Genomic DNA, 14,309 nt, shown 5'->3' on the forward strand with positions numbered 1-14,309 from the left:
TCATTTAGTCTTATATTTCTCAGTATGAATTACCTTTTGCTGTGTGTTTTCTAGAACTTGTCCTTTTTCCTTAACATTGTGTTATTAAGATTCATTGTTATTGATATGTATACGATATGTACACATCTGTCATGTGTTTATTTTTTAATGCTCTGTAGTAGTACTTGAATATATTACAAATTTTTTTTCTTTTATTCGTGGTTATATGGATTTTCAGCTTTGTTTTTAACAGTGCTACTAGGAACATTCTTGTACATGTCTTCTGATACACATGTATAAAAACATCTCTGGATTATGTGCCTAGGAATGGAATATTTTGGTCCCGAGGGGTATACATGTGAAACCTTATTAGATAGTCCCATATTGTTTTCCAAACTAGTTTTTACTAATTTACAATGTTGCTCTTTTTATATATATACACACACATACACATATATACATTTTTCCATACATACGTATATCCGTATGTATGTTACTGTTGCAATTAACACTGTAATAAATGCCTTCCTGCTCAAATATATTCACCTTTTTCTTTTTTAAGATTATTATTTATTCCCAGAAGCAGAATCGTTGATTTAGAGGATGTGATTGTATTTTCTGGTAGGCTGACCACCTTATTTTAATTTTGGTATTATTTGTCTTGACTTCTATTTACTTTTTTAAATTTAGTTTTATTATGAAAGTTATACATGAACAATATTGTCAAATAGTTCTACAAGATTTATTATTTAAAAATGGCAATGCTCTCCCCTCTTCTTGGCCTCATGTACTGCTTCTCAGAGGCAAACTTTTCATTCTTTTTCAGCTGATTGTTTTAGTATTTGCCTCCATATCTGTAAATAACCTGCTTGTATTTCCATTTTTAAATTTTTAACTTCTTTGACTCCCCATTATGGAGCATGAAGATCTACCCTCCTCATTACTTCCAAATTCTAGCACCACCCAGTTTTATATGTGCATTCCTCACTCATATAGTTTCTTCTAAATAAATACTTTAGTGCTAATATTGTTATGAAACATGAATGCATAGCTGAATTATTTAGCAATCGTTATACTTCTTTTTATTTTCTTTTAAACAAAGGAGGAGACTAGTAAAAGAAGGGGCAATGGGCTAGGCCTGGTGGCTCATGCCTATAATCCCAGCACTTTGGGAGGCCAAGGTGGGTGGATCACGAGGTCAGGAGATCAAGACTATCCTGGCCAACATGGTGAAACCCCCGTGGCTTTTAAAATATGAAATAATTAGCTCGGTGTGGTGGTGTGCGTCTGTAGTCTCAGCTGCTAAGGAGGCCTAGGCAGAGGTTGCAGTGAGCTGATATCGTGCTCCTGCACTCCAGTCTGGCCATAGAGCAAGACTCTGTCTCAAAGAAAGAATGAAAGAGAGAAAGAAAGAGAGAGAGAGAGGGAGAGAGAGAGAGAGATACATCTTCAAAAATGTTTGTTATTTTTATTAGAATCATCATCATCATTTTGTTCTTAGCTCCAGTCTCTAGGTGTGCACTGATAGTGATTGTATGCATGCATCAGATAAATAAGCAGGGAAATTTTAGTATCATAATCCCTCTGTTCTTCTGTTGTTGAGGGGCAGATGCTGGGGGTTGTTACTGCATACTCTCTCTCTCTCTCTCTCTCTCTCTCTGTGTGTGTGTGTGTGTGTGTGTGTGTGTGTGTGTGTGTGTGTGTTTCCCCCTGTTGCTGCATGTCTCTTACTGAAAAGCAGGTTTATGGACTAATTAGTAAGTAAAATAATACAGGCCTTTCTCCCTCCTGGCTGCTGAAGCCCTTTCACCGAAATCTAGCATGTTGTTTGTTTACTTCTTAAAGTGAGTGAGTGTAAATATGGCTTGGATAACTGGGGAGGTAGAAGCTGGTGGTGGTTATATAAAGTGATGAGGACCATTTATTTTGCTTTTTAAAAATACTGGGGCCCAGCTACTCAAGAGGTCAAGGTGGGAGGATCACCTGAGGCCAGGAGTTTGAGACCAGCCTGAACAACATAGTGAGACACTGTCTCTTAAATAAAAATAGTTGGGCATGATGGCAGGTACTATAGTACCAGCTACTTCAGAGGCTAAGGTGGGAGGACTGCCTTGAGCCCGGGAATTTGAGACCGTAGTGAAAGATAATCACATGTGTGACTAGCCACTGCACTGGGTAGTGTATTGAGACTCCACATCTCTTAAAAAAACAACAAAAAACTGTACTTGGCATCTTTAGAATTTTCCTAAAATATGAGTGTATTTATTTACTTTAAAATACTAAATTTGACACTTTCTAATGTGAGCTCTTCACATAAACTTGTGATAATCATAATCATCATTTCTAGTCTTGCCTTATCAAATCTGTCTTATTTGGAGCATTTAACTCCAGAAATTACTTATTAAGTAGAAAATATTTCAGAAACCGTATTTTTTAAAATATACATTTTGTAAGGCAACCCTGTTCAATAGCTGTATTTGTTTTGATACCTTGATATTTATTGAATAGTATTGATAGTATTGAAATATTTGAATGTGTGTGTTTTTGTTTTAAACAGATTATCTTTCTCAAGGAATAGACCTTTCTGGAATCGAGGTGATAGAAAATGATCTACTTTTTATTGCAAGAGCCCGACTTGAAGTGGAAAATCAAGCTAAGCGCCTACTAGAGCAGGGTTTGGAGACTCAGGTAATAAAAACAAGACTTTTTAAATGTGAAAATGTGTTATAATACAGGTGAACATTTGACTTTTAGTTCAAAAAAGTAATATATGTATTTTATCACTGAGAAAATATGTCTACAATTTAAGTCACAGAGTAGGGCATAGTTAAGGGAAATTTTAATATACATATTTAATAAACATTTAATATATTTAATTTTAATAAACATTAAATATGTTAAAGTTAGTATTTAACATATTAGCATATTTAATACATATTTAATATATTTACTATATTAAATTTTAATAAACAAATACATTCAATTTTAATAAATATATTAAATTTTAATAAACATTTACTGTATGTTTATATTAAACCTAATATTTCTGATGTATAATTTATATAACATGGAATATATTTTATATGATGTGCATATATAGATAGATAGATAGTTGACCATGCCTGCTTTGTCTAAAGCAGTGTTCCTTGTTTAAGCCTTTCAGCAACCCAGTATGATTGGTATTGTTGTTAATTTTATTTTACAGTTGAAGAAACAGAGAAATAAGTTGTTGAAAATCACATAGCTAGTAAATTATATAGTTTGTATTCAAACTTAATCACTCTAGACCCAGAACTCTGCACTCTTAATCACTGTCCCATAATTTAAAAAAAATTTTTGACTTGACATCTACTAGCCCAGACTTCCATTCCATTCTATTTTAGTGTCTTTCCCCCATTATCACCTTGAATATTGTCGTTTAGCATGTGGCCTAAGACTGCAATGTCTCTTCCTTTGATGGTAGATTCCTGTTTTTTCTGCTTCCTACTCCCTTGTTCCTGTTATAACTCATGCTTCTTTCATTAATTTAAAATATCAATCTCTTGGCTGGGCACGGTGACTCATGCCTATAATCCCAGCACTTTGGGAGGCTGAGATGGGTAGATAACCTGAGGTTGGGAGTTCAAGAACAGCTTGACCAACATGGAGAAATCCCGTCTCTACTAAAAATGCAAAATTAGCCGGATATAGTGATGCATGCCTATAATTCCAGCTACTCAGGAGGCTGAGGCAGGAAAATCACTTGAACCTGGGATGTGGAGGTTGCAGTGAGCTGAGATCATACCGTTGCATTCTAGCCTGGGCAACAAGAGCAAAACTGTATCTCAAAAAGAAAAAAAAGAAAAGAAAAACCATCAGTCTCATAACTCATGTGGAGCATAAATGCCTTTACTATTGGATGGTTTTCTACTCTGTCAGCCTCATGTCTGTGGCTCTACTTAGAGCCTCTTCTCTGGCTCTACTTATTTTTTTATATTAAATTGATCAAGAATGTGTCTCTTCAACTATTCTCCTAATTAGTGATTCTCAAACTTCACCATGCATCAGAATTGATGGAAGGACTTGTTAAAACACAGACAGCTGAGCCCAACACCCAGAATTTTTGATTCAGTAAATCTGGTACCAAGAACCATTGCTTTTGATGATACCCTCAAATGCTTTCACCCTTGCCTTTCTACTTCTGCACAGCAAAATGCCATCTGTGGACCATGTAACGTTTATCCCTATTTTGCTTCTATACCTAGGCTTTTCAGTGCTGTTTGAAAACAAAACCAAAACAAGCAGAACACAGACCACTGTAATATTGATGTAACTAAAATTTATGTTTTCTGAGATGCATCTGGGCTCCATTTACTTTTTTATGCCTATTTCCCTCTTCCATTTCAGAGATGGTTGTTTCATATTTCTTTATTCACTATAAACCTCCAATCCCTTCTCCCTTATTGTCCTGAGATATTCTTGTTACACTCCTTACAAAGAAAATCAACATCACAAGGCATGCATGTTTTCAACTTCATGCCATGTTTGTTCTTAAAGATGCAAGTCCTTCAGATCTCTACCCTTCCTATTTCAGGCTAGTTCCACACCATAATTTTTGCCTTACTTCTATACTTTGTTCTTTGGCTCATCTGAATCTTCAACCTTTTTGTTTTTATTAGCAGCAAACAATGATACTGATATTTCTCCCACTTAAAAGGAAAAAGAAATCTTCAGTTTTAACTGTTTACTTAGTTTTATTTTGCAACTATTTCCTAGTCTATTTACCTCACAGTTAAACTCTTTGAAAGAACAGGCTGCTCTTTACCGTCTCCTTTTCTTGACTTCTCATATGGTCCCCAGTCTATACTATTGTGACTTCTAACATGACTTCTTCAATAAATCTACTTTCAGGGAGGTCGCCAGTGACCTCCCAGTTTCCCAAAGGACTTTTATTTTATTTTTTTGCTTTTCTCAAATTTTTGACATTGGTAACCATTTCAACTTCTTAACACCTTCTTCTTAGTTTCTCTCTCTTAGTCTATCCAGTTTTTTTTTCTTTTTCTCCTAGCATTGCTTTTTGATTTCTTCGTAGTTGTAACAATTTCTGCTTGCTTCCTTATTCTTTGTGTTCTCCGTATCTGTTCGACTACTTTTTATTCTAAATGCTTTTCCTTGATAATCTCATATATTCCCATTTGCCAATAACTTTAAAATCTCCATCTACATCCAGGATGTCTCTCGTAAAGACTAAATCTTTATAACTACCTGCCCTGCCTACAGGATACTTGTATTAGTTAAAAGTTTGCTTATAGAGAACAGAACCTGCTTTAGGAAGTTTTAGTACATAGGGATTTATTTTATAGGATATGGTTGGGAGGGCTTAAGAAAAAGACCATAATCTGAGCTTCTCAGAACTTCTGAACTGTACAGAATTGGGCAACTTGGGCAGGTATTGCTTCCTCCACGTCAGCAAACTGCCTACTGGTGTTTTATATAACCTTCAATGGATTTGATATCTAGCTCAGCAAAATGGATGTCCTCTGTTCTGCCTTTTGGCACTCATAATGCTAGGGACTGTACACTAGGCCCCATTAGAACAAATAGAGGGAATCCAAACACCTCTATTACCAAGCTTGGCAGGGAAAACAACAGAAGTAGGAAAAGTATTGCCTCTGCCATCTAAATGTCACATGAGTGCTTATGGTTAACAGAACGTTAGTCATATCTGGACCCTTTTACAGCAAACACATACTAAAAGTAAGCCAGAATGTATATTGAGCAAGCTTGTTCTTAGTATCATCCACATTATTCCATGAGGCCATCACAATGACTCTGTAACTCAGAATATTAGAAAACAGAGTTGTCAAATATATCTTCTCTTGTGTTCATTAGCTACTATTGGAGCACCACTATTCAACTGGGAACCTTGGAAATCAGCTCATCTAAGGACCAGCAAACTTTCTGCAAAAAGACAGATAGTAGATAGTTTAGACTTTGTAGGCCGTTTAGTTTCAGTTTTTACTACTGAACTCTGCTATTGTAGCAGGAAAACAGCCATAGACAATATGTGAATGCTTGGCTGTGTTCCGTTAACACTCTGTTAACAAAACAAGCAATGAACCAGATTTGTCCCATAAGCATAGTTTGTTGACTACTGGTGTAATCTGATTGCGTATTCTTGTTTCATACCCTTAGCTTTCTTATCCTTATTACTGTATTAGTCTTCTGTTAGTGTCAGGTTTCCATTTAATATTCATACTGCTTCCACAGTGGTCTTAATGTAAGGGATATCTAATCATGTTCATTTAGTACTTAAAATTCTTCAACAATTTTGCTTATTATAAATCTCAAACTATAACCCCATCTGCTGCTTGCCGTCTTGCTACATCTTCAAATGACACTTATGGCTGTCCCTTGGTTCCCTGAACGTACCAGTTTTGTTCAGCCTCCATAGTTTGTTAAATATTCTTTGAACACACTTACTGGTCTAATTTACCTGGTTATTTGTTTTGTATTCATTCTTTACCCAACTTAGTCCTTTTTTACTTCCCCCAAAAAGCCTTTCCTGATCTGCCAATATTAACATTCTGGTTCACTTCATGGAATTTACTGTATTTCTTATGTATAAATTCGTATTTGTGTTTGTAACATCTCTTTCTAAGTTTAGTTGTGTGTGTCTGTCTGCCTCAGACCTGGGTGTCTCACAAAGTCAGGTTTCGGGTTTTGCAGATTTGAGAGAATTAAACTCTTGATAATCATGTCACAGATATAAGGCTTCTTGGGAAGTAGGCTGTAGTACTGGAAAGAGCCTGTGTTTTGGAGTTAGTGCATTTTCTTGAGAGCAACAAGACAGAGGTGTCATCTAGCTGTGTCAGCAGGCAATTTAGGAATTAGGAACAAAAGGAACCATTGTTCAGCCTCTGTTCTTTGTCAGGCTCTGTGTTAGTCACTTTACATTTGTTATCTCAATTACAATAACAGATCTGTGAAGAAGATGTAATTATCCACTTTCTACATGGTTAAGGAAACAAAGAGATGGAAAGGTTAGGAAATTAACTGAAGATGACATAGCTGGCGAGTAATAGAATCATGATCTGGAGCTCCTGCTTTCCCCTTCTTTAGTAAGACCAAGCAATTTATTCTAATTTTGTTAAACAATTATATTGAAAATTATTTGATTTGTGAAGCAATTTGTATGGAAAAGGGAATTTTTATAGCATAAAAGTTTTTTTAAGGAAGTCTCCATTTGATGACTAATCTAAACTGGTCCTTCAATATTCCTCAAAATTTTTGTTTTCTGGCCAACTTTTTTGTTTCATCTTCTGAAATTACTCTTTTACACTTTCTTTACTTTCCATCATCCATCTCCTCTCACTATACCCCCCATTTTACTCTGAGCAGATACCTTTAATTTCTGCTTTACAGAGAGTCCTTTCATATCACCTCTGCTCTGGATCCTGTTTTCTATTTTCTTAGAACCTTATCTTTGTTGACATTTTCATCCCTCATTTCCCTTTTACTGTAGCCTTCTCATCAGCCTTTAAATGTGCACATTTTATGCTACTCTCCTCACATGCTCTCTGCTTTTCAGTCTCACAAGCTTTCTGTTAGTCATTCACATCCCATCTTCCTTTCTTCTTTAGGGCTTTGGTACTTTTTATGCCTGGAATACCCTTCACGCTCCCTGTTAAAACAGGTGCTGCAGCTTACATGTATTTTATCCTCAAATTATTTTCTCAAATTTATTACATATTATTAAGATAGTTAAATGTATGATTAATATTTATTATAAATATAGACTAAAAGGTAGAATTACAGTATTTTAACCTTGAAGTACTATTACATTCATGAATGATTACACACTTAAGTAGTTTACTGGCTCATAGCCTGAATAGATGTTCAGTAAACAGGGAACTTTTGAAAAATTACATCATATTATCACTTACATTTAATAATTAATTTCTAACATTAATTTGATTCCACAGAAGTGTTGATGATCCTCTTTTATTATGTAGTTGATGCCCATCGTTTTCAATATCAGTTAATTCTAAAACTTAAAATAGCACAAGTCTTTAGTGCTATGTTTACCAGTTGTGAAATTAGCAGTATTTAACCATCTTTATCGTTTTCTGTGATTTTTAGATTTTTGGTTATTGATTGATAATTCAATGAGATCTTTTTTAAAAAACTAAATTGTTACTGTCAAATCATGTTAAAGAAAGAAATGGATGATGTTTCTACTACTTCACTGAATTCTACCCTTACTAAAATTATAAAAATGGTAATACTAACAATAACAGTAGAGTCACCCAATTGTAATTTGCAGATAAGTTGTCACTTCATTTGTATGGCTGCTATGGTCTGAATGCATCCTCTTCTAATTCTTAGGTTGAAATCCTAACCCCCAAGATAATGTTACTTGGAGGTGGGCAGTTGGGAGATAAACAGGTCATGAGGGTGGGATCCTCATGAATGGGATTAGCACCCTCGTAAAAGACTTTTTGCACTTTCTGTTTACCTTCCCCGCTCCTTCTACTTGTCATTTGACTGAAAGCCTGAGAGAGCTGCTTATCCCTTTTGCCATGTGAGATCACATTAAAAAGGTGTCCTTGTCAGGGAGGGGAACATCACGCACTGGGGCCTGTTGGGGAGTAGGGAACTAGGGGAGGGATAGCATTAGGAGAAAGACCTAATGTAGATGACAGGTTGATGGGTGCAGCAAACCACCATGGCACGTGTATACCTGTGTAACAATCCTGCATGTTCGGCACATGTATCCCAGAACTTAAAGTTTAAAAAAAAAGTGTCCTTGTGTGAACTAGGAAGATGGGCCCATATCAGGTATCTAAACTGCTGGCACCTTGAACTTGGGCTTCCCAGTCTCCAGAACTGCAAAAAATAAATGTCTCTTGTTTTTAATCCCAGTCTATGGTATTTTGTTATAACAGCCAGAATAGACTAAATAGCTATTCCTCTGTTATCTGAAACAACTATTTATTAAAAGAAAGTTAGTGCAATTTCTTTTTTTAGCATTCTTTTCCAAACCAAAATTGTTTTAATAAATGCAGATAACCACTTTCATCGTTACTGTTTTTTTCTAGTTAATTGCTTAAGTGTTTTGTATTTATTAAATAGCTTTGTAGTATTGTAAAATACTATCATATTATAAAATGTCTACTTTCAGATTTGTAAACTAAATGACTGTTTGAATATGGAGGAGCTATTGTTTCTCTCTACATGAAAAATATAAGTACACATCTGACCTTACAAAAGCCTTATTATTTCTGTATGAGAAAGAGTTATAATCATATCATTATAGCATTCTTTGGAAGAATTTGGAAGGACTGGTGATTTAGAGCACATCTTCTGGGGATGCATAGAATATGATCATGTTAAAAAAAACATTTTTTCAACTCTATAGGCAGTCTGTCACGTCGTGTGACTAGATATGCCATCCATCTGCAATTCTTCCCGATTCTCATTTCTCTTTCTTTTCTACTCACCCACAGAATCTTTCACTGACAGGATTCACACAAAGAAAAAGAGAGGACCTTATTTATTTATTTATTTTTCAGGATTGCAACAGACTCCATTACCTCTGGCTTTAACTAGCTTTCAAAAATAGGTGATAGAAATTGTGATCTGGATCATTTCCTGCATCACCATAGATACCAGTCCCCCACAGTAAAATGATGACATTCTAATTAGGAAGATTACTTTACCTTGTGAATTAGAAGCTTTCCCAGTAAACAAGTATGAGACTTTCTGGAGGTTCAAGGTGGAGGAAGATGACTTGTCTTTAGAGGTCATCAGGAAAGAGAATTTCTGTGTTCACTTCTTTCAGAGCTTAGTAGCTGGCTGTAATCCTGACCCTGTGGTAGTTGTTGATAGTGATAATAACTAAATATTCATTAACTTGCTTTTTCCTTAAGGCAGAAGACCTTCTTGGTCAAGCCTAGGGTCCTGGTGCTTAACAACTGTCGGCCAAAAGTACCATGACAATCTTAGAGAAGCTAGGTCTGGAGAACCTAGACCTAGACCTAGCTTCTCTAAGAAAATAATGTAGAATTGAAGTTCAACAGATACAATCTGTTACTGTATACTATATAGGTATTTGATATTATGAGCTCTTTTTACTTTTCACAGTTGAAAATTATGAGTTATTTCTGGTATAGCAAAGATACCAGTTTATATGCACTGTGTTCAGTAGGCTTTATGAAAGTTAAGCATAGCCAGGCGCGGTGGCTCAAGCCTGTCATCCCAGCACTTTGGGAGGCCGAGGTGGGCGGATCACGAGGTCAAGAGATCGAGACCATCCTGGCCAACATAGTGAAACCCTGTCTCTACTAAAAAATTCAAAAATTAGCTGAGCGTGGTGGCACACGCCTGTAGTGCCAGATACTTGGGAGGCTGAGGCAGGAGAATTACTTGAACCCGGGAGGCAGAGGTTGCAGTGAGCCAAGATCGTGCCACTGCACTCCAGCCTGGCACCTGGCAACAGAGCAACTCTGTCTCAAAAAAAAAAAAAAAAAAGAAAGAAAGGCATTATCTTGAGCTTCAAAAGGAAGTTCCGGGCAAAGTGGAACACACTGATTTCTTTTGTAGTTAATGATAGTAGTTCTGCAGGCAGCAATTCTTTTGAGATGTTTTCCTTCCCTTAGGACCGAACAAACACTATTTGTCTAGCTTTAAAAGGTACAGCTCTTATATATTTAGCTATTAGGAGTTTTTCTGGCTTGTGTCATGGATTATACAACAGATCTCATCATTTGGGCCTATGTAAATTCCTTTGTATATTTGGTCCCAGTATTATTTTTACCACTAACTTAGATGTTCAGTAATTTTTCACCTCTTGTACAAAACTTATTCCTTGGCACATAGTAAACAACTTGAAAGAATGAATGTAGTAAGAGCTCTTTTATTTCCTTTATGGTCTTCAAATGATAATTTGCCATTGTTTCTCCAAATATTTGTCTGCTTGTTTCCATTACTATAGATTCATTAGATTTAATGGAGACCTGGTCTGGAGTACATTGGTATTCAGTTAGATGAACTTTATGATACATGTAAATAATAATTTTAAAAGTTACTCTTCCATAATTTCTTTTTAAAGATAATATTACATATTGTTAGTAATAATAGTTATATGTGCCAGCATGGTGTTTTATAATTTAAAAGGTTATTTTAAAACTAATAATTAAAATTTTTTTCTCTAAAGTTTAATGTTAGTTGTGTAACATGTCCTTTTTATTTTATCCTTAAATTTGAAATTAATCTGAACTCTTACATAACATCCCAAATCATGGGTTGGTAAACTACAGCTCATGGCCTGTTTTTAATATGGCCCAAGTGCTAAGAATTGTTTTTATGTTTTTAAATGGTTGGGGGAAAAAACTAAAACAAACAGCATATGTAGTGTGCAAAGCCTTAAGTATTTACTGTATTACACTTTAAAGAAAAAAACATGCTGATCCCTGCTTTAAAGAACTGATTTTCTTGGTAGATAATTTCATCTTTTCATTTCAATTATACTTCCTCTCTCTGTCTACCCTTTCCTCTTTTACCGAATGTCAATTCCCTGATGGTATTTCTTTATGTTTTTGTTTTACACCAAATGTAAAGTATTACTTTTATTCTAGTTTCTGTATTATACAGTCATGTTATTTTCATATTTTTTGACAAATTCTCGTTGTGAACAATCCACAGTGCCATTGGTTGCTTTATTATTTTATTTTATTGCCATCTTGCAGTCTGGACTTAGGTCTAATTAACTGTCTGCTTTTAGACTTAGGGTATTTTGGTGTTATTACTTCCCATAGTTTTCCAGTTCACTGAATGACATTTCATTTCAGTTATTCATGTGAATAATTTTTCAGTAATGGAGTAAATTTTTACTGTATTTCATATAGAATTTTCTCACTGATTGAGATTAAAATTTGGTAGTCACTCTTTATGTGTAATTGCTTTATGCTTCTCAAAAATTTCTCAGAACTGTGTTTGTACTTGTATAAATCTATATGATTTTACTTAATTTTGATTGAGGGAGACAGCAAATCACACTGCCATGTGTGTACCTATGCAACAGTCTTGCATGTTCTTCACATGTACCCGAAAACCTAAAATGCAATAATAAATAAAACAAAATAAAAAAACAATTTTGTGCTGGACTTAAGTTATCATAGTCATAAATACTAAAATTTTATTTTGTAATTCAGAAAAACTACGGACAGCTTTTAGTAATTATGGATAAATTTGCATTTCCATGGGTTTACATAATTGGAATTATATAGTGTACTCTTTCTCATATCTGGCTTTATACATTCAGCATAATTATTTTGAGATTGATGCATGTTGTGTGCACTGATAATTTGTACCTCTTATTATTTCATTATGAAATTATCTTTACTCACCTGTTGATGAGCATTTAGGTTATTTTCACTTTAGGACTATTGTAAATAAAGTTGCATGAACACTGAAGTACAAGTCTTAGTGTCAGCTTATGTTTTCATTTGTTTTGGGTTAATACCTAAGGCAAAAAAAGATTAGATTTTTGAAATGACTATTATGTTTACTTTTTAAAGAGAATACCATTTTTCTGAAGTGATTCTCTTAGTTTACATTCCCACATCAGTAGTTTAGGGTTTGGGTTCCTTCAGGTTATTGCCGCCATTTGATGTTGACAGTCTTTTTAATTGTATCCATTTTAGTGGGTGTGTAAGAGGTTGTCATTGTACATATAATGTCCATTTTCTTAACTATTAATGTGACAAACTTTAAAAAAAATGTGTGTGTGTGTATATATATATATATATATATATATAAAATTTGCATTTTAGGTTTTGGGGTACATGTGAAGAACATGCAAGATTGTTGCATAGGTACATACGTGGCAATGTGGTTTGCTGCCTTCCTCCCCATCACCTATATCTGACATTTCTCCCCATGTTATCCCTTCCCAACTCCCCACCCCCAACTGTTCCTCCCCTAGTCCCCCTGCACAGACCCCAGTGTGTGATGCTCCCCTCCCTGTGTCCATGTGTTTTCACTGTTCAACACCAGCCTGTGAGTGAGAACATGCGGTGTTTGATTTTCTGTTCTTGTGGATGTGACTGCTTCATAGTAAAGGTTTCTGTTCAGTTTTTAAAGGGTTGTTGACTTTATTGAGTTGTAATAATTTTTATTATATTGCAGATGTAAAAGTCTTTTACCAAATTTTGCATTGTAAATTGTATTAGTCTGTTTTCACACTGCTATAAAGACATACCCACAACTGGGTAATTTATAAAGAAAAGAGGTTTAATTGACTCACATTTCCGCAGAGCTGGGAAGGCCTCAGGAAATTTGTAATCATGGCAGAAGGAAAAGAGGCATGTCTTAAATGATGGCAGGTGAGAGAGCGGAGTGTGTGTGGAGTGAAGGGGGAAAAGCCCGTTATAAAACCATCAAGTCTCGTGAGAACTCACTATGACAAGAACAGCGAGTGGGGAAAACCACCCCCTTGGGAAAACCAATCACCTCCGGTCAGATTCCTCTCTCAACACTTGGGGATTATGGGGATTATCATTCAAGATGAGATTTGAGTGGGGACACAGCCAAACCATATCAAAAATATTTTCTTCTGTGGCTTTCCTATTTTTCTGTTATCATGCACTTTTAGTGTACAGTTTGATGAGTTTTAGTAAACTTACTTTTTTGTTTTTTCAGATGGAGTCTCGCTCTGTCACCCAGGTTAGAGTGCAGTGGTGCAGTCTCAACTCACTGCAACCTCCACCTCCTGGGATCAAACAATTTTGCTGCCTCAGCCTGCCAATAGCTGGGACTACAGGCAAACGCCACCACACCTGGCTAATTTTTATGTTTTTAGTAGAGACATGGTTACATTATGTTGGCCAGGCTGGTCTTGAACTCCTGCTCACCTCAGGTGATCTGCTCACCTCAGCCTCCCAAGGTGCTGGGATTACAGGTGTGAGCCACTGCACCTGGCCAAGTTTTAGTAAATTTATGCAGATATGCAACCATCTCATAACCAGTTTTGGAATACTGCCATCATCATAAAAAAAGTTCCTTCATGCTTGTTTGTAGTCAGTCCCTCCTCCTACCCACAAACCCAGATAATTACTAATCTTGGTAGATTGTGATTTCTGTCTTCATAGTTTTTTTTCTAAAAATTTTATACAAATACAGTCATATGACAGATAACCTGTGTATCTACTGTCTTCACTTAGCACAATGTTTCTTTTAGAGTGATCTATTTTGTTGTATGCAGTGATCCCCAAACTTTTTGGCACCAGGGACCAGTTTCATGGGAGACAGTTTTTCCACACATGCAGGGGCAGAGGTGGTGGTTTTGG

General features: G+C 35.6%; 1 protein-coding gene across 4 annotated transcripts in view; it reads left to right on the forward strand.

Moving 5' to 3' along the window:
- Positions 1–14,309, forward strand: part of COG5 (component of oligomeric golgi complex 5) — a 386,409-nt gene that overhangs the window by 170,934 nt on the left and 201,166 nt on the right. For all 4 annotated transcript variants that reach the window (XM_039472963.2, XM_039472962.2, XM_074379246.1 and 1 more), the window contains one exon: positions 2,537–2,667. In XM_039472963.2, the coding sequence (XP_039328897.1) occupies positions 2,537–2,667 (131 nt within the window). The remainder of the gene's footprint in view (positions 1–2,536; positions 2,668–14,309) is intronic.

This window comes from Saimiri boliviensis, chromosome 10, assembly GCF_048565385.1.
Source record: "Saimiri boliviensis isolate mSaiBol1 chromosome 10, mSaiBol1.pri, whole genome shotgun sequence".
Classification (NCBI taxonomy): Eukaryota; Metazoa; Chordata; class Mammalia; order Primates; family Cebidae; genus Saimiri; species Saimiri boliviensis.